Source organism: Epinephelus moara, chromosome 4 (assembly GCF_006386435.1).
Source record: "Epinephelus moara isolate mb chromosome 4, YSFRI_EMoa_1.0, whole genome shotgun sequence".
NCBI lineage: Eukaryota > Metazoa > Chordata > Actinopteri > Perciformes > Serranidae > Epinephelus > Epinephelus moara.
Genome location: NC_065509.1, coordinates 27,979,884 through 28,001,347, shown reverse-complemented (window position 1 = coordinate 28,001,347; position 21,464 = coordinate 27,979,884). Strand labels below are relative to the sequence as shown.

The 21,464-nt window shown below is 41.2% G+C and overlaps 2 protein-coding genes across 3 annotated transcripts; one reads left to right on the top strand and one right to left on the bottom strand.

Moving 5' to 3' along the window:
- Positions 1-837: 837 nt before the first annotated feature.
- On the top strand, positions 838-14,631 carry LOC126388787 (transmembrane 9 superfamily member 2). 2 transcript variants are annotated; one of them, XM_050042061.1, is made up of 18 exons: positions 838-1,158; positions 1,777-1,844; positions 1,937-2,030; positions 2,132-2,259; positions 2,421-2,550; positions 3,048-3,175; positions 3,338-3,452; positions 3,570-3,649; positions 3,749-3,854; positions 4,842-4,892; positions 5,253-5,385; positions 5,894-6,013; positions 6,115-6,172; positions 6,350-6,509; positions 6,612-6,763; positions 6,876-6,987; positions 7,277-7,448; positions 13,941-14,631. In XM_050042061.1, the coding sequence occupies exons 1-18, from the start codon at positions 1,021-1,023 to the stop codon at positions 14,006-14,008; spliced, it is 2,013 nt and encodes a 670-aa protein (XP_049898018.1). In that variant the 5' UTR covers positions 838-1,020; the 3' UTR covers positions 14,009-14,631. The 2 variants fall into 2 exon arrangements, with proteins under 2 accessions (XP_049898018.1, XP_049898019.1); XM_050042062.1 differs by lacking the exon at positions 4,842-4,892 and having other exon boundaries at positions 839-1,158.
- A 1,658-nt stretch (positions 14,632-16,289) lies between these two features.
- gpr101 (G protein-coupled receptor 101) lies at positions 16,290-20,317 on the bottom strand. Its single transcript, XM_050042342.1, has one exon. The coding sequence runs from the start codon at positions 19,546-19,548 to the stop codon at positions 18,205-18,207; it is 1,344 nt and encodes a 447-aa protein (XP_049898299.1). The 5' UTR covers positions 19,549-20,317; the 3' UTR covers positions 16,290-18,204.
- Positions 20,318-21,464: the final 1,147 nt, after the last annotated feature.

Genomic DNA, 21,464 nt, shown 5'->3' with positions numbered 1-21,464 from the left:
AGTAGTTTATCCTTTAACAATGCATCACACTTTGTTTGTTGATCTATGTTTGGTATGTAAAATCTGATTCTGCAAAGTAACTTACGTTCTCAACAAAACGTAGTGGAGTCAAAAGTACATTTTTTCTAAAAACTGTAGTGCAGTTGCCTACACATATAATGAAGCATCAAATTGGTATACTTCAGTAAAGTAACCTACAAATACTTTAAAATTGTACTCGTGTGCAGTAGTTAAGTTCAAATGCGCTAAGTTATTTTCAGCCCGAGATTCTTGCAACACGCCCGCGTTCCGGTTTTTCTTGTCAGTCGTGTCATACAATGGTCTCTATGAGTAATTGTTAGCCTCATGTAGCCTATATTCAAAATGTAGTCCCCCCTCTTTTTTCTCTCACTGTTCTCTTTCTTATTTTGTACTACCGCCATTGTCTTTTTTTAAGCTAATCTTTCAAGTATTTTCTAATTAATGTGGAGTATAAAGCACAGTATTGTTCCTGCGGAGAAAACAAGGATGTTTATGGACGAATTGATAAGCAACGTCAGTGTTACTTCCACGGTGTCAAGCAATTCAGTAAGAAATGGGACGTCCGGTTTTTGTCCTGTCAAATTAAAAGCATTTGTTGCTCACTTTGAAAATATAATTGTTTTAAATGGTATTAATATGGTAAATCTCCCACTGAGAACGCCGTGTGTATATCAACGTCAGCTATAAACGTGTAATAAATGTAATGAACATGAGTAATGAACAGATTACGTCTTATAGATCTTTTGTTTTGAAGATAAAATCGTCTGACTTCCGGTCCTGTTCCTGTCTCTTCTACATAGTTTGGTTTGACGGAGCGAAACGTCACCGATGCTGGTTGCGCCAGCGCCAGACAGGTCAGCTCAGAGACTGCGTCCCGTGTAGAAAGACGTAGCCAGCTAACAGCGAACAGCTAGCTAACATCCCCTTTTCTGAAGAAGAAGGACCACTCTCCTTTGACATAAGAACACAGAATACTAGAAGAACCGTGTCCACGTTAAAATGAAGAGGCGGATACACTTTAGTTCTGTGCTGGTTTTGTTGCTAGTCTCGTATTTCTGTTCGTGCTCGGCGTTTTATCTTCCGGGTTTAGCCCCTGTGAGTTTTTGTGAAGAAGGCAAAGGTAGTGAAGATTGCCAGGTATGTCAAATTCACGAGACTCACATCTGTTGTGTATTGCTGAAGGTTTTATGATGTAGCAGGAGTCGTATTATCAATTTCAATTTGTTAGCTTCCTCAATGTTGCTAGCTAGCCAACGCTGTCCTTAGGCCCCGGCTAATACCTGGAACCGGGGCACTGGCATAATATTCCAGTGTATTGTTAATTGATTTTAATGGCACTTCCTGTCATTACCAAGGGAGTATATCATGTAGCTGGCGTCTCGGGGGTGTCACCAGCCTAGCATGAGACTGGTAGCATGTTAACACTGATGCAGATAATGAATTATGATAGATAATAGTCATCATTGTACTTGTCTTGACCGGTCACTGCTCTGCTAACATTACCTCTCAAAGAACAGGTGGGCTTGGACTCGCCAAAAACGATGGGATCTAGTAAATCACTCAACCATTTGAGAGACTGATCAAGCATACAGATTTACCACAACTCAATCTTTGCTTATAACTGAGTCATTTACTCCATATTAATATTAGTTGTATGACTGAACCCGGAACACGGACAACCAGTGGCCTGAGGGAGCCATTTTTTCAGTTAAACAAACACAGACTGAGAGACAAACTGTTTCTGCTCCTTTACAGACAGTGGTCCAGCTGTTTGTCAATCGATTGGACTCAGTGGAGTCAGTCCTGCCTTATGAGTATGATGTGTAAGTAACGTTTCATTTCTCCTTGATGCCATTTGTGTAATGACCGGATATGTTTTCCAGCTCAGTGACACCTTCTCATTGTGTGTGTAAAGGTTTGACTTTTGCAAAGATGCCAAGGAAATGAGGCCTTCAGAGAACCTCGGACAGGTGCTGTTTGGTGAGCGAATTGAGTCTTCACCATACAAGGTGGGTGTTAAACAGAAACATCTAAGCTTGTGTGGTGTTTGTGGTGTTGCTTATGTTAGAATCAGTTTAAGTGTATTTTATTGATCGTTTGCCTTTTACAGGTCACCTTCAAAAAAGATGTTAAATGCAGCACGGTGTGCACCAAAAACTACAGGAAAGGGGAACAGAGTGACGCAACCAAACTGGATTTTCTTAAGATGGGAATGCAGCTCAACTACCAGCACCACTGGTTTGTATTTAATTTACCTAACTGCACTGTCGTTCATTGTGCATGAGTTTTTGCAGTGGAGAGGCACTGTTTGAAAGATGAACAACAGCAGTTAAGCAAACACACGAGCACAGATTTAATTTAGCAAGATGCTTGTTAAGGTGAACCAATTGTTTTTTCAGGATCATTGACAACATGCCGGTGACATGGTGCTATGATGTGGAAGATGGTCAGAAGTACTGCAACCCGGGCTTCCCCATTGGCTGCCTCGTGACTGCAGATGGCCGAGCTAAAGATGCCTGTGTTATCAATGTGAGTTGTGATTTCTCTCTTCAAACGTGTGCTCTGCTTAACGCGTGCTTGTGACGCGGTCCTCATTCAGATATATTGAGTTACCCAGGATCCTCGATTATGTCAAGAGTGTCTCAGAAAAATATATTAATTTAGTGTTTTTCACATTAGATTCTTGTGTTAGAACAATAAAGTAGCCTTTAATTTAGAATTAACTGTCATTTAAAGACTCAAACAGTATTTGATAATACTTACAAAAACACCATGTAACAATCTTTAATATAATTATTGAAGTCACTAATGTAATCAAACATATGACATTATCTGAACTGATGGGTTTCAGTCCACACAGACACAGAATAGTACAACTGACGTACGTGAGATAGAGGTGAAGTGGAAGTGATGTTTGAATAAGATCATTACAGTGTAGAAGATGCTCAACAATTTACAGATGTTTGATAACAAATCCTAACCTGAGGAATGTACCTGATATTAAATAGAATTTTTTTCTATTTCAGTCTGAGTTCAACAAGAAGAACACCTTTTACGTCTTCAACCACGTGGACATCAAGATCACCTACCACAGCGGAGCGTCAGAAGGATGGAGAGGCGCTCGGCTGGTCGCTGCCACTCTGGAGCCAAGGAGGTAATTGTGGTTGGTAGTTAATTGTCATGATGACAACATATCTCAATTTAGGTCTAATCTGTCTCAACATGTTGCAATTGAATGGCAACGTACCATTCAAAACCAACACTTTATGTTTGAATAATCTTACACTGAGGATTTTGTTTGTTTTGGGCGCAATAGTATCAAACAGCTCGATGAAAAGAACCCAGTTTGTGACGGAGGCAGCCCAATGGAGGTCCCTGGGGAGTTTGATAATGATGTGGCGATCACTTACACCTACTCTGTCGCTTTTAAGGTAGGCTTCTAAACTATAAGACCAATTATATCTGGAACAATACTAATATATAACAAGAATTAAAAAAGTAATGTTGTGTGCAATGTTTTTTGCAATTATTTTACTGCTGTTTTACAGGAAGACAACTCTATCAAGTGGGCCTCCAGGTGGGACTACATCTTGGTCTCTATGCCTCACACCAACATCCAGTGGTTTAGGTATGAATATACTTTTCACACACACACTCTCTCCTGAAAACTCTCATGGCCTCAATGCTTGTCAGCTGATGCTATTGTGTGACTTGTGTGTTCTTCCAGCATCATGAACTCCTTGGTCATTGTCCTCTTCCTGTCTGGCATGGTTGCCATGATCATGCTGAGAACTCTGCACAAGGACATTGCCAGATACAACCAGGTGGACCAGGTAAAAGCATTGTCTAACTCTCCCGTAGCTGGAGCTGATCCAGATGTGAAGATGATATAGTGAAGTGAACATTTCTTGAAGATGCAGTTGATAGAAACAAACAAAAAACAGGTTATATCAGGGATACTCAACTTGATTTGCCCATGGACCACTTTTCTAAAATGATAGGAGGCCTGGTGCCTGTTAATAAACAAATATTAATAATATTTTTTAAGTATATATAATAAATGAATTGCCTTTTTTCATCCTTGAATGTTTGCTGTCCTCACTCATTTTTGCCAAGAGGCAAATCCAGTCGAAGCAGCCCCATGCAGGTTAGGTGAACGCAGGGGTGTTTCTAGGAATTGAGGACATTTTGTGCCTTCATGGAGGGTCCAGGGGATCTACCCCAGGCAATGTTATTTATAATCAAGGTCTATTTTGATGTTTTTAATGCACTCTGGCATCTTATTTACATTCAAAGTAAAGAAAAATCCCATTGTGAATGGATTTATTTTAATAGTAAATTTGAAAATGGTCGCAGGCCCATCCAGCACCCTACTGTGGGACAGATTTGGCCCGCTGGCCGTAAATTGAGTATCACTGGATTGTGTTTTTAAAGGTATAGTTTGAATCTTGTTCTAGACCTATTTGTGTACTGCAGGGAATCATGTTGCCACCATGCAAATGAACTATTCAAAGCAGATGATACCACTGCAGTGAAAATCTCACAAGCCAACAGCTTTTTGGGAACATTGAAGAGCAGCCTTGTTTTGGGAGATTAAAAGGTCATTGGTGTCTGTGGTTGTAGATTTGTCTCATCTCACAGTAGAAAGTAAAATTATTAGGTTTGCGCTAAAACATTTCACTCACAAATATATCAGAGGTTGAGGTTTTCACCAGTAAGTGCGTGTTTACTGGTCATCTTCATCCCAGTTACATGGCTAATGCTTTAATTCTGTACTGTGAAATACCACCCAGCACATAAATATTTTTTACATTTCACAGGCAGACTTGATAAAGCTTCCATCGACCAAGGAAAAAGGCTCTGTACTCTACGTAAGCTTATTGAAAGCAGTTTTAACAGAATCTTTTATGGTTGTGAAATCAGGTGTTTGGGTGTGTGATTAAGGCAAACCGGCACATTAGAGCAGAATGTAAAATATGGTGTGTATTTTCCTGTGAAACCTCCAAGCAAAGGACTTACACTAATGGATTGACTGAAGAGTTTGTCACACCACATTTTACAGCTTTTAGTAAACCATATTTTCTCAGTCTTCACCTTATTTTTCTTTGCTAACAGGTGAGGTAGTGTTCACTGCTTGGTGGCGGGTTAACCTTTAACTTTTATCATTTGCAAATGTCAGCTGCTTCCTTGATTGTGACTGTTGCCGTGTTGCTTTCTGCCTTTCTTCCCAGGAGGATGCGCAGGAGGAGTCGGGGTGGAAGCAGGTGCACGGGGACGTTTTCCGTCCTCCCAGGAAAGGCATGCTGCTGTCTGTGTTCCTCGGACAGGGCACCCAGATCTTCATCATGACCTTCATCACTCTCTGTAAGCACTGTTTTATGTTAGGCTGTAATTTGTAATACCAGTAATAGTTACACACATCCTCTGTTTATGATTATCATTAGTTTCACTTTTCCTTTGTGTCCACCACTAAAATCACATCACAAAACGCAGCTGGTTATCTCCCCAAACATACTCTGTTTATTTCCCTTAGCAAAGATTTATTGTGCCATCATGGAAACAGCACCCCTGCAGCCTGAGAGGCAACAGAACAATTTAAGTCAAAATATTTCCACTGTAGACGTTCATAACAAGGATAAAGGCCCGTCTGTGGAAGCCTCTGAAATATAATGAAGAGCTTTATCAGTCGAGAAGAAGAAACATTTAAAGGCATATACATTGTGAAGCCAGTTTTAGGTTTTACAGTCTGAAGTTGGGCAGCAGAGAAAGGAGTAGCATTTAAAGCAGTCTTTGTATCCATGTTTCAGTGCTTGATTTACAGTGATGCTGTTTTGTCTGACTGAGTGCACTAATGACTGTTTGTCCACTCTAGTCCTGGCCTGTCTGGGTTTCCTGTCACCGGCCAACAGAGGTGCTCTCATGACATGTGCTGTGGTCCTCTGGGTTCTGCTAGGCACACCTGCTGGCTATGTGTCTGCACGCCTTTACAAAAGTAAGAGTCCAGTGAAAATTTGAGTTCAGTGTTCTGAGTCGTTGCAGTCTTTCAATCTTTCTCATCACGATGTCCTCATCCAACTCTGTTTCTGCTCTCAGCTTTTGGAGGCGAAAAATGGAAGACAAACGTGTTGCTGACGGCGCTCCTGTGCCCAGGGTGAGTTCTCTGACTTCATTTGCACAGCTTTTTGTTCATTTGTCTCATTTTTGTACTTAAATTCTGCCCCGGAGTGCAGGGGTGACGTTATGCTTTGTATACTAGTATTTTGTCTGACACACCACCTTTTTTGAATCTAACATGTATTGTCTTTCTCTGTCATTGTGTCTTCCCCAGTATTGTGTTTGCAGACTTCTTCCTGATGAACCTGATCCTTTGGGTGGAGGGCTCCTCAGCAGCAATCCCCTTTGGCACTCTGGTGGCCATTTTGGCTCTGTGGTTTGGAATCTCCGTGCCCCTCACCTTCGTTGGTGCCTATTTTGGATTCAAAAAAGCTGTGAGTTAGGCCCTCTAGTTTATCATAGTATTGATTTTAGATGAAATGTGCACGTGTTTGTGAGTTTGTTATATAATTCCCTCTCTTTCTGCTCCTGTGCAGGCAATTGAGCAACCAGTGCGAACAAACCAAATCCCCCGTCAAATCCCTGAGCAGTCATTCTTCACAAAGCCTATTCCTGGTATCGTGATGGGCGGCATCCTGCCCTTTGGCTGCATCTTCATTCAGCTTTTCTTTATTCTCAACAGCATCTGGTAAGCAGGCAGGAATGCTGCCTCTCCTGGTTGGTCTGCAATTCCAGTTTTGAACTCTGTAATCACAAGGAGGGGTTTGGATTTTTGACACCTGTTGCCTCCCTTTCGCTAGGTCTCATCAGATGTACTACATGTTCGGATTCCTGTTCCTGGTTTTTATCATTCTGCTCATCACGTGCTCTGAGGCAACAATCCTGCTCTGCTACTTCCACCTATGTGCTGAGGTACCTCAGTGTTCAGAGAATTTTGTCTCCTTAATCAAACTTGGGTCTGGGAAAATTAAGTACTTCCACTTCACAATGACTTCACTGTTTATAGAACGCACTACACTTGTGTCAAAGAGGAAGAAAAAAAATGCAAATATCTAAAGCAGCTTCCTCTAGGTTTTGCCTTTGAATATATTAGTTGTTATGCCATCACACAGCCCTGACTACATGACATGCTGATAATATTTTTGCATAGAGCAATTTCAGTTGACATGACCTCACGTCATCTTTTGTAATGTGTTTTTAGGACTACCACTGGTGGTGGCGTTCCTTCCTGACCAGCGGTTTCACAGCGGTCTATCTGTTCATCTACGCCGTGCATTACTTCTTCTCCAAGCTGCAAATAATTGGAGCTGCCAGCACCATCCTCTACTTTGGATACACCATGATTATGGTCCTCATCTTCTTCCTCTTCACAGGTGAGGCTTTGAGATAAGCGACATGTGAGCACTTTAAGCAGACACAATGATTTCTTTATTGCCCTGACACATTGCAATGATCCCTGGATATCATGTTGCAATCGGTTTCTTTTATCGGTGAGCTCAGTTTATAAATGTGACAAATGATTATCTAGTACACTGCATGATAGAGATGGGTATTGAGACCTGGTACAAAATTAGTACATTTCATCAGTACAGAAACATTAGTAAGCTCCTGGACAGAGAGTGCTGCTTTTGGTATTTATGTAATGGTAATATTTATTTATTTAATTTATTTAACAGGGACAGTGCACAGCTACTTTACTGCACCAGAGTCAGCTGTAAGCTATTTTTCATCTGTAGTCCGTGGGGCAGGAAACAGGGAATAATGTCTCTGCTGAAAGACACTAATGTGTAAAAAACACAATTACAAAATAGAGCATATGCATGACACAACGGCTTCAGCAATAACAACAGCAAAACACAACATGTTATCGCAACAATAACAGAAACTACCACAGTAAGATATAACAAGGTTTCATAGTGTTAGACAGGTGTTTGAGTTCATTCTAAAATAGCTGGCATTTTCACATTCCTAACCTCTCCCAATGATGACGAAGCTGCTGGCATCAGACAATTACGTCTGGCGTTGTGTAACTGCATGCTTCATTCAGTGATGTCCAATTATGGCTGAAAGGGCAAAATGTTCACAAGTGTCAGCTCACTTTAAGGACTAATCGTTCCTTGGTAATTTGTAATATGGTACAAGTTTAGCTTCTGGTAGTGAAGCATCAGTGAGGCACATCACCACCAGACATTTGTAGCAATTGCTTCTCCCTCATTATATATACACAGGGTTCCTGCGGATCATTATAAAGTCTTTAAAGACATTGCATTTATGAATCAAAAAATATGGTTAATTGGTTCAAAATGGCTTTAATCAATTTTTTAAAAAGTCTTAAAAATGCTAAGACATTGGAAGTAGGATTTTTCTTTTCTGAAGTTGTATTGTAACATCTCAAAATAATTGGTAATGAATGCCTCTCACATTTACGCCACACAGATCAGGATAGAGAAACAAACACCACCGCATACATATATAACATTAAATCAAATTACAAATGAAAAAGGTTTGTCAAGGCAAACCAAATGGATACTTTTATAATACAATAACAATACAATTTTCAGCACTATTTAACTTAACCAACAAAAAAAATCATGTTTTATGTTACAATGATCACTTGGGCCAAACTGTCCCTAACTCAAGGTAACTGATGTTTGTTAAAGTTTTTTTTTCCCTTCAGTTTTGGGTATCGTAAAATTGGTCTTCAGTATAATTCCTAGTGGCTCTAAAAAAGTCTTAAAAAGTCTTAAATGTAGCTTGCGCTAAGGTGTAGGAATACTGGAATACAGGAAACTCAGGAATAAATATAACTTAATTCTGCTAAAAAGCAATAATGAAATAACTGTTAAATCTTTTCCCATCTTTTTATGTCATGTCTTTATTTTTTGCACCAAATTATAGAGAGAAGTATTGATAATAACTATAACTAATGATAAATAGTATAGATATCAATAGGCAATATTAGTATTGATATTAGTTTCAGTAATATCCTTACAATACAATACAATACAAACCATTAGATCTAGTTTAACTGCAATCTTAATTTTGTCAATGACGGGTGAGTAAGCTCATAGTTTATGGCGTGCCAGGCATAAATGGGTGTGTCGTGTGTAGGTGTGGATGTGTGGTGATGTTTGCTCAGTGTCATGTCAACTGTGCTGTCAAGATGAAGGATGTTGATCCTGTTCGTATGACATTAAACACCAGGAAGTAAACGCACCATTATGCAACTTTTTTTTTTTCTTTGTCATATAATAAAAGCCAACCCTTGGTCTTTTTATTTCTGCACTGGCAGTACAGAGTCACTGTGTCATGTGAAGTTAAAGAGCGTTATTTGCAAGGGTGCCATTTTGAACTGTCATTTTTTTGTTTGTTTAATGTTTAATGAAAATCAGAGAGACTGTGGGAAATGGGACGAGAATGTTCAAAGTCCCTCTTGGTCAGATCTAGTTTTGCAGACTTATTTGGGTCAGTTTTACTGTCTGTGGTTCGCTGTTTGACAAGCCGGCGCCTAGTTTTATCAGGGAGGGTTTTTTTTTTTCTGTAGATCAAAAGATACAGGCACCACTTTGACTCGCTGCCATGGGTGATAATGAGTCCATATGCACTCAGGATTCCTGACCATCGCTGCGTTTCTCTGGACTAATAAATCCAGCCGTGTGACTGGGTTTGTGCAGATTTATGTAGCACAGGGGTTATCACAGAGCGAGGATGAACAGAACACTGCTGCCGCTTTTGTCTCCGTGTTAAAGGAGACAAGGATTGACACGTGTTGACATGGTAACAGCACTCTCCAGCCCTGTCCAGCTCCTGTACACACCAACTCAGATGAGACCAGGGCTGTGTGCGGGAAAAAGGATAATATACAGGACTAGATAACAGCCTAGTCTCTATGTCACCCAGAAATATACCGCCCACCATGATGTCACATGATGGCATTTTTTTTCCTGGTGATACTCTGTCATGAGGCCAGATAAAAGTTAGCCTGTAGCCCTGCTCGTCACCGTAGTAGTGCTTGACACTATCTTAAGACAGAGCTGTAAGTAGCGAGGGGACGAGATGTCAAAAGATTATCACTAAGAAATAATCCAAGGATTCAAGGAAAAGATTATCAGTTTCCCTCCTTGCTTCCAGTTTTGATCTAAATAATCCTAATCTCTCTCACTCCCCATCTTTAACTTTTTATTTTTTTGTCTGTCTTTTTAACCTCGTCCCAACTTTGATCAGTTTAATTCGGGATTGGGCTGCGTGGCCCCTGTTGCGCAGTCAGATAGGACTTTTATACCCACTTGAGTTGATCCAGGATTTTGACCAATCTGGAGTATATGCTCTCTCCGTGACAAAATGAGGTGCTGGTGTTTTCGCAGTCTGGTGGAGATTGCAGTCCCGACTGTCAAAAGTTATGTTTCAAGCTTTTAGTGGATAGAACTTGAGACAGCAAGTTGGCTATACAGTTTGGCACTTTTCGTGCCTGTGTCGCTGAAGAACTTTAATTTCAGGATATAGCTGGGAAATATTATGTGATATTGTGATATGAGACTAGATGTCTTCTATATTTTGGATATTATAATATCTTAAGTGTTGTCTTTTCCTGTTTTTAAAGGCTGCATTACAGTGAAGTGTTTTCAATTTTCTGATCATACCAGACTGTTCTAGCTGTTCTTTGTCTTTACCCAGTTAACGCATTTATATCCACATTATTGATTAATATTTATTAAAAATTAGGGCTGGGTATCGATTCAGATTTTCCAGATCGATTCAATTCGATTTTCAAGGACTCAGTTCGATCCGATTCATGATTCGATTCGATTCAATTCAATTCAGTTCAATATTCAGTTCAATATTCAGTCAAGTATATTTCAATTATGATACAAAATTTGCTTGGATATTAAGATATTTTCTGAGAACTAACAAAGTATATTTAACAAGGAACCCTCTGACCTGGTGTATTACTATTAAAAATACTGTTTACATTAAGAATTGACCCCAAAGGAGTACATTAGTCATCATGTACTTTTATTTAACATTACCTGACACATACAAAATAAATATTTTAAATTAAATCTAATCACAAGGCAGACAATTTAAATGAAGTGGCTACAAAAAATGTAAACAAAGGACATCCACAAGTTTGCTGCCTGTAACCGTCTTATAAAGCTTTTGTGCAATACACTGCAGTGGTTGTGATGCACACATTGACTGTATCAGAAGAGAAATAGGTGAACCCTGCAGCAAAGTGAACCCTCTTCCTCAGAGAGGATCTTTGCCTCCCAGTTTGTTCCTGGCGGCAGAGCAGAGTGAACCGTCTTTCCTCTCAGAGGATCTTTGTCCCATGAGAGCAGGCACTAACAGCTCCATGTCCGCAGTGTAAACAACTTTCGCTGGCGATTTGACAGTCACTAGAAGCACATTATGACCCTTTGTAAAAGTTTCTGTGTGGTACATGTGTTGTACATGAGCTAACGTTAGCGGCTAATGACTGAGAGGCTGTCCGGTATGTGTGTGTGTGTGTGTGTGTCTGAGGAGCGTCAGTACGTTAGCTTGTTAGCCTTGCTGTTTGTCATGTTAACGTTATCGTAGGCAGCCCTGAATAGCTTGTAAAGCTTTAGCATAGTTAGTTAACACATTTGTTATCGGCCCATGTGTTTACTGCTACAGAGAAATAATAAATCTTTGGTTTATTTGCACAACGTCGCCTCTCTGCCGTCTTTTATCACGCTTGCTAACGCTAAGTTAACTTTAAAAGCAGATCTGTAACGTTATGAGGTACAAACTGAGGCTACAGTTAGCAGGGTGCTGATGCTTAGTGGTATTTCTTAATCTTTTCTGTGAAACTAATGTGCATTTAATAAACATGCGTACATTATTAGCGTTATATTTTTAGGGGAAAATGCGAGTGAAAATACTCGCACCACAGACCCATGCCTTCAGTGGACGCGCTCCCACCATTGTTTGCTGCTCTGTCTTCATTCAATGTCCGATCGTTTCGCGAGATCTCTCGCCATGACCTCAGGTGCTAAATGCTGATCTCGCGAGACTACCTGGGTTGATAGTACTGCAGGCCGCTGCAGTCTGCTACCGGCTGTACAACACGTCCACGGAGGAAAATAGTTATAGTAAAAGATCGATTTTTTAATTAATGAATCGATATTGTGCCATTTAAAGGAAAATCGATTTGAATCGATTAAATCGATTTTTTTCAACCCAGCTCTATTAAAAATCTGTGTAGATATTTTGTGAAAGCACCAATAGTCAACCCTACAATATCATCACGATATCAATATCAAGGAATACGGTCAAAAATATTATGATATCCGATTTTCTGCATCTTGCCCAGCCTTATTTGAGAACCTTGTGGCCTTTTGTTAATTTTGTCCTTATGTTTGTCCCAAAGGGAGCTAGTAGTCCCAGTCAGGTGTTTTAACGGTCCAGTGTGTAGGATTTAGAGGAATTAAGTGATGAGGTCGTAGAACTGAAACTTCTCCCACGTGCCAAGCGAAAACATAAATGGCCCTGTCTAAAGCCAGTTTTTGGTTTGTCTGTTCTGGGCTACTGTAGAAACAACATGGTGGCCTCAGTGGATGATTACCCACTACATATGTAGATATTAATGGGTCATTCTAAGTAGTAGGGGTGGGAATCACCAGAGACCTCACAATACAATATTATCACGATTTTAAACGACTTGCAATACGCTGAGTATCACTATAATGTAATGTATATTGCAAAATATTGTGATTAATTACCTTTTTTCAGCTACAAATCATGTCCTCAAAGGAAATCTTTATTGACATCTGTTTTGATAAAACTTTCAGTGTGCTCATCTTACACGAATCATTTTTATTGCAGAAAAATCTATCTAGTGAACTGGAAAACAATTGATTTTAGTGTTGTAGAAGGCTACCAAACGTTGCATCAGTTGCAAAAGTACGTCAAATGAAAAATGTGTGCCAACTTAAAAGCAGATACACCCAGTCAAAGCATGGATTTGTCTGGAGAACGAGCTGCAGCCAAAAACCTCGCCTACAAAGTATAATATGACGTCTCACAGTAGTGCATCTGCAGCGCACAGACACTCAAAGTAAAAGCAATGCATACTGGAGCACTTTGTTAAGACGGCGGCAGACAACACTATCCTGTTTACTTTTTGTCCCTACCCGAGTGTAACATACAGGGATTATCAACACGTGGATTGTGTTTCTGTTAGTAGTAGTCACTTAAACTTTCTCCACCCCTGCCAACATTACACCTCCATGCTCCATTTACTGTTGTTATTTAGCTGTTGTATATTTTCTGTGTACTTTAACGTGCGACTGTTGTTACAGTGAATGATTAATGTAGTCTGTAAATTGTTTGTTACTTTTTGTTTTTTGTGATTGTCCAGTGCTATGATATAGTGATTAGATCAATTCATGTGTCACAGCAATCCTTTTGAATAGGAGGTCTAGTACTTTCTAAAGAAACATCTGACACAACAGTGATGTGGAAATTAGACTAATTTTTTTTAAATATGCCACTATTGTCATCATTTTAAAGAGAAGATTATTTTATTTTTAAACATCCATGAGACAAGTTTTTGTATTTTATTTTTGGGTAAAGAAGTGTTATATTAATCAGACAATCTCTACTTATTTATTTATATTTAGTCGTAATTCTGAGGTAACGAAAATAATTCCTACTTTCAGGTGATTAGAAATAAAATGAAATGAAAAAAAAAATTATGATTATTATACACTGTTTCTGCCAATAGATGCCCCCAAATCATACAAGCTGGACCTTTAAGTTTGGCTTCAATGTTTTTTTTATTTTTTATATCTTTTGTAATAACATTTATCAAATCCTCCCTCTAACCTGTCTTTTCTTCTCAGGTACAATTGGCTTCTTCGCCTGCTTCTGGTTTGTAAATAAGATCTACAGTGTGGTCAAGGTGGACTAGAGGACTGTGGGAAAGACTGACTCCTTCCTGTCGCAGTACTGCCCTCCTCAGTGCTGGCCGGGTGATCAAGTGGTCTGAATGGCCCTGAACTGAAACCATCACTTATCATAGAAAAGACCCGAAGAGCAGAGCCCGTCCTCTTTTGTGCTTTAAACCTACGTTGCTATTGTTTTTCTTTTTTTTTTAATATATATAATTTTGTCTTCACTGTTGACCAGTAATATTTTGAGTGGCGCCTTGAAAATCAGTGTAGGTTCCAATGATCTATCTAGCTGTCATAGTGAGCAGTTTGTTTTTGGTGGGTTTAACAAGAAAAGCTGAAATGTTTGTATTTTAATTTTCTACAGAAAGTAAAATGTTCTGTATTTTGCTTTTCTATTCCCTTATGACTAAATGTTTTGGTTTTCATTACCTGTATTGTAATGATGGAAAAAAAAATGTGTGTACATATACTGTATAGAGAGTGAGCGAAAAATTGCTACTTAAAGATTGTCACCATTATTGAATCATCTGTAGGAGTTTCCTTTTCTTTTTTTTTTTAAGGTGAAGATGGGGCTATACATCCTTAAATATCAGCCTGTATTGTAGTTCAGAAATTATATAAAACACTGACATTGCTATGACACATGTCCATTCTCTTGCTTTTGATGGCTTCGTTTAAGTCTGCATAGACACAAAGGGTACACTTGGTTTAGAAGCACATATGTATCATAGACACATATGCTACAGTGTGTTGCACATGAAGGATGATCTCTCAATGACATGCCTGAGGTGTTTGGCCACAGGAGAGATTCTCACCTGGTTACCATAATGCAGTCCATGAATTTACTGATTCAGTGCATAGGCACCGTTGAGATGCACCCGTGTAGATTTGACTGAGCGGTTTGCTGAATTGTAACGACGTAAAACACTGCTGCCTTTTGCTTCGAGCAGTGTGGTGGACATCACCCAAGGTGATAACATTTTTACAAATAAATGCAATTAATTCAAAATGAAGGCCACATGTTTTTTTTCCCTAGAGCCACTATGGGATTCAGGCAGCACGGTGATGCAGTGGTTAGCAGTGTCGACACAGTAAGAGGGATTCTGGTTCGAACCCAGGGTGGGGTAGCCCTCTGTGCCCTTCTCCCCGTGTCAGTGTGGGTTTTCTCCGGGTACTTCCTCCCACAATCCAAAGACATGCAGGTTAATTGGTGACTCTAACCTGGCCGTAGGTGTGAATGTGAGTGTGAATGGTTGTCTGTCTCTATGAGTCAGCCCTGTGATAGTTGGCAACCTGTCCAGGGTGTACCCCACCTTTCACCAGACCCAGCTGGGAAAGGCTCCAGCGACCCCCAGCAGGATAAGCAGTTACAGAAAATAAATGATTCAGTGTTCAGCATTGTCTTTGCATCTGTGTGGAGATAAATTATATAAAGAAACCTTCAACATTTGCAGGTAAATATTTAAACATTTCCTACGTCTTACACTTCTTTTTGTTCTGATTTTTAAAAATGTAAAACACTATAAATGCACAAAAAACCTTTTAATCTTCCGGTTTTTGTTCAAAACAATCTATTTCTGGCAAGTATTTTAAAGTGCTGTGCAGGTTTTCTTTTATTTAGCATAGGACTCAAAACCGTCCCTCCTTCAAATGGTAAATGGACTACACTTGTGTAGCACTTTTCTAGTTTTCCAACCACTCAAAGCGCTTTTTACACTACATGTCACATTCACCCATTCACACACTGGTGGCTGAGGCTACCGTACAAGGTGCCGCCTGCTATTCAGTAACCATTCACATCCTCTCACACACTGATGGAACAGCCATCGGAGCAGTTTGGGGTTCACAATCTTGCCCAAGGATGCTCCGACATGCAGGCTGGAGAAGCCGAGGATTGAATATCAGATCTTCTGATTAGTGGACAATTAGTGTCAGTTTAATTTCTGAAATTTCAATTACAATGAGCTTTACTGGCATGAATGACAGGTGAACAGGTTTGCCTAAATGTCACGTACCTCATTTTACGTCACTTGTTATACAGAATATTCCTTTGCCTCATGTGTAATGCAAAGACCTGACTGCACAGACTTTATATACGTTAGTAGTATTTTAAAGATCTGGCTCATTATATCTGAAGCCAGGCTTTGATTGATGAGAGCAGACACACTCTCACACACACACACACACACACACACACACACCTGCGGTCAACTTAGTCTCAGGCAAATGTTTGATATGGAAAAAAACTTGGCACAACTACAATTAGTACACCTTTATTAAACAACAGACAACTTTAGATGTTGAATAATGAAACCAGAAATAATACAAAAGCACAATAGAAATCACAAAAATATGTAGTTTTAAAGCACTTAAAAACATTATTTTCTCTTGTTCAATAATACATTTTGTTACATACTGTACTGCACCCCTTTGCTTTTTACAAAGCAACACTTGGACAAACTTATAATACAAGTTTGATTGTCATTTATAATACTATAGTACGGATATTTTCAGTTCACCGAGACTCAACTCCACGCCAGTCCAGTCAGGTTCAATAAATTAGGAATTGTTCCCAGAAAAAACAATTGCAGTCTAATAAAACATATAATATTAACACACTGAGAGCACCCTGACTCATCTGCGATTGTTTTTTCTCTTTAACAAAAGGTTAAAAAAAACTGGACAAACTTGGGACTACACTTGTCAGATAATGCACAAAATGTCGTGATGCACGTGTGACATCCTTTGGCAACACATCTAACCTATCAACTTTTATCTTGATGAGTCACTGCAAGCATAAAACACTTACAGAGGCATCCACCCTCTTTAAGCAAGACAGGTTTTTTCGTTACAAATGTCAGGAGGTATCTTTACAAATCTACATGTATTCAGAGGAGTATAAGACATCTGTTACATAAGATCTTGCGGCATGCAGCCTACGTTAAATAACTAGTTCAACAAGTCCACTGGAGTGATGTTTTTATCGTACCCTGCTCGCTATGCTTTTTTTTTTTTTTTTTAACAAAAAATATTGTACTTCCTCAAAGAAAGGCTGATACAAAGGCAGAAAATGCTGAATCCAAATATACAGTGGCCCACTGCAGTAAGACGCAAAATCTCCACTTCCACCTCCACAGGTTGAGCTAAAGGTTAAAGGAGATAAAGGAAACAAAGAGTTGTGGCCTTCCCATTAGGGAGGAGTCACCAACTCTTGCATGTTCTGTAACTGGCAAGCACAAAAAAAAAATCATTACTCTACTCATTTACTGAAAAGGCGCTTTGAGACTGAGAACAGTTACGGCAACAGAGACAGGGACAGGGACGTACACGCACCTATGTTCACTTGCTCTACAAGATTCAAGAACAGAGATGGGCACTACACACTTTTCCACAAGCATACCCTGAGTTCATTAGTTGCAGGCGAAGCTTGCGTGCACAAACACAAGGACAGTACATCCTGTGCCCGCAGGCGTGATCACAGAATACAACACACAGAGAGTTTAAAGGAGATTGAGTAGTTGTGCAGAAGATCAGTGCCTTTTCAGAGACATCTGTGGTCTGTGATTACGGCAAAGTGGTCCGAACTACAACCACTTTGATGCAACAGAACAATTTCTATATTGGCATGGCAAGTCCAGTTTAAAAAAATAACAGTGTCTTTTATAACAGACCTGCAGGTAAGGGCGTAAAATACAAATTAAATGTGATTTCTGGTTTTACTTTAGTGTGAATCTTTTATAATTTTGACTCAAATGCCCGTTTGATGTAACAGTAGCTTGTACAATACTTGCATACATTAAAAACAATTGTTTGTAGAGACAAAACACAATACAACATAAAGATACATAAATAATAGCTGCACACACCTGTGGTAACTCTAAAACTGTGTTTACATATAAAACTTTCAAACTTTGATCAAAAGTAATAGTCATTGTTTAGGATCTCTCTCACTCTAACAGTATATTGTACATTCATAATCCAACAATAAATCATTTTCTGTCCAAGAGATGTATTCAATCTCAAGTGAATCATTTAATCAAGTTTATGACAAAGTGATTAAAGATTATAATGTTGGGGATCAACCATATTCCTAATGCCGGCAACTTCAGAATGAATGACCCTGTTGTTAAGAAGGCATATTAGCTTATGTGTGAACACACTGTGTGACAAGCTCTTCAACTAAGAGCAAACATGGTCTTTCCGATGAGGCGGTTCATGTGCTTCGTTTGCTGTGGACTGTGAGCTCCCTCTCAGAGCTGACGCTGGTGGACGTGGTCTCTTTACGGCTGTCCCTCGACTTCCTCTCGAAAGTGGGAGAGGAGGATGTCGTGCACTCTTCCCATGTTCGCAGAGGGAAGACTCTTGCAGTCAGGCTGGGCAGGTGAGAGTGAGCACCTAATCGTCCCTCTGTAGTTGTGAAGCAGCTCTCCACCGCAGAGCTCTGGCTGGGGCGGCCCTGTTTGCAGAACAAGCCACAGAGCAGGGCGAGGAACTCCTTCCTCACACTGCGATGCATGTAACCGTAAATGTACGGGTGGAGGCAGCACTGCAAAAAGAAGAGCACAAGGGCAAGGGAGGACAGCCAGGGCGGGACGGCTGCTCTGGCACTCATAGATATAGTGTTCAGTATACTGTAAGGCCCCATGCTGAGGATATACGAGGCCATGATCACGAAAACTACACGAGCAGCCTTGCAGTGGTAGTGGAAGCGTCTCTGCCGAACTCGAACAGGGTACCCCCTGGCTGAGTAGGGGCCGTCAGGTGAGCTGGCCTGCTGGGGCTGGGGCTGGGGCTGTGGACTGCTAGGTCCCTGGAAGTCCTGCGGGCAGGGCTGGGAGTAGGACTTCGTCTGTATGGGGTGCACAAGTGCGTTCTGCCTCCGAGCCGCTCTGAACACCATCCAGTAACATCCGAGCATGATGAGCACAGGCAGCCAGAAGGAGAAGGTGGACACCACAGCAGAGTAGGACAGGCTGGAGGACCACACCACCGAGCACACGTTGTGATGGCGGTCAAAGTCAATGGCCCCCCAGCCGTAGAGAGGTGGCGTGCTCTGCAGGAAACTGAGCACCCAGGTGCAGATGATGAGGTTGGTGCCCAGGTGAGGGGTCATGCGGGTGGGATAGGACAGAGGGTGGATGATGGCCAGGTAGCGATCCACTGAGACAACTATAATGGTGTTGACCCCTGCAAATGCGAAAAGGTGCATGAGCACCACCAGAGCCTGGCACAGTCGGGCGTCCAGGGGCCACACACCTGGCACGGTGGCTGCGATGGCAAAGGGCATGACTAGTATGGTCTGGAGAAGGTCTGCCAAGAGGAGGTTGAGGACGAAGCGGTTGGCCACGTGAAGGAGCTGAGGCTTCCTCTGGAACACCAGCAGAACCACCACATTCCCAAACAAGGACACGCACACAATGAGAGATATGAACACCATCTTCAACACGCTGTTAACGGTGGAGGACCACAGCTGGTCATGACTGGAGCCGGTGAAACCAGGCTCCCAGGGAATGTCAGTGAAATTCGTGCCCACATCGGGCGCCTGAGAGCTTGGCATTGTTCACCCAACACCAGAGCTAGTGGGTGCATGTGTGGACTCACACCCAGGCAGAGTGTTGACACACAGTCAGGTTAGTCCCATCTTGCTTTAGCAGAATGTCAGGAGAGAAAACCAGCTCGGGTCTGTTTGCTTTTCAGGATGTCAAAACAATGGATGTCCTTATTCAGGTGCAGGATTCAACATGCATGTCACATCTAAACATCAGCCATTACATGTGAAAACAGTCGACTCATCCGTGGTGTGATGCTGGAGATGCTGTTCATCGTGATAAGTGATTAATCCCTTCACAGGCCTTATTCTTCTCGCAGCGCACATCTGCAGAGGGAAAAATGGAATTTGCCTGGCGACCATAAATGCCGCCGTTCAACCTGTCAGCATCGACAGACGATGTCCAGACAGTGGCGACTATCGCGGATCTGTAAATGATGTATAATACCTCGAAATGATCAGTGATGCGACGCCGTGCGCGAGGATGCTCAGTCTCCTGCGCTCGCCTTTCATCGCTTTGCTCCCATTTCAGCCCTCAGCTCCAGTCAATGGCAGCGAGCTTTCACGGCTCAGCTAACATACGCTGCGTGTCTTCACCCAGCGGGGGTCTCTCATCCAGACGAGCCTATCTTTCTCCTCTCGCTGCTCCTGCTCGGATTTCATGGCAGATCAAACATTTATTATTTTATCAGCTTTGATTCCTCCTCAACAGTCTTAGGCTACTTACGGTCGGGTCCTGTCTCCGAGGTGTCAGGAGGAAATAAAAAATAAAAAAGGAACCAAGGACACCTGCGCTGAGATCTCCCCCCGCTGGAGCCTGTCACCACACCGACACCCCCCCCTCCCATCCGCTTTTTCCCTTTTTGTTGTGGATGTGCGAGTGCGTTTCACGATGCTGTCTGACACCTGTTTTACATGGTGCAATCATAAGATATAAAATCTCAATTTTTCATTGCGTTGAATATGTCACAACATCACAGGAGGGCTGCGCATACAGCCTGCATTAATATATAATATGTCCCTTTAAGCACCATGTAGGCTACAGTCCTGTTTCTATGGATCATTATAGAAATCAGTGCACAAGAAATATGTTTACACCCCACAATAAAGAGCCTAATTTTACATTTAGCCTCACAGATCTCCTTAGCAACAAGTGATTCAATCAGGTGGCTGTTTATGTGTATCTGTCAGGGTGGAGAGCAGAACAGAAGTCAGCCTTCATTGCAGGCATCTCTGCACAGCAAGGTGTGGAGTTATAATATTAAAGGGGAGCTATATGCCCATTTCAAAATTCATACATGTCATTCCTATGGTCTATGACAGTCCACAAATGTAAGTAAACCTGAACAACTCCCTCCCAAATCCAAAAACTAGAGCACTAAAATTCAAATTTGTGATGTCATAGGGTCTGGAGCTGCTCCACTGACAATGACTGGTGAAAGATGTTCTAGGTAACATGGAGAGCAGCCAGGCAAATGTTCTGAGTATATGGGCTCTTTTTCTGTTTCAGACCTGAGAATAAAGCCCAAGACTGGTAAGGTGGACCTCTCTGGTGCACCCGAGCAAGCTTCGGACAGGGGCGAGTGCTCACACCGAGTCACTGCTGCACGTCTCTCCATTCCCCATTCTGTACGGACTTCGCTTTGGTTAACTGGCATGTTTCCTCGCCTTTTCCTGCATGCGCCAATGTCCAACCAGTAAGCTCTATGCCTCTTCACCAATATTGAGACTGAAAACGGACTTTTGCTCGACTCTGTGTTAATTGATAAACTCCCACGGGAGTTAACAGACTACATTGGCGTGTTTAAACTTTGGCTTATCGCACCTCTGCTTGTTTAACACTGTTTAAACATGTATTGATGATAAGCCAGTTCAAACACCTGACTACATATACATATCCTCCTGAGACCCGAACTTCTGTGTGG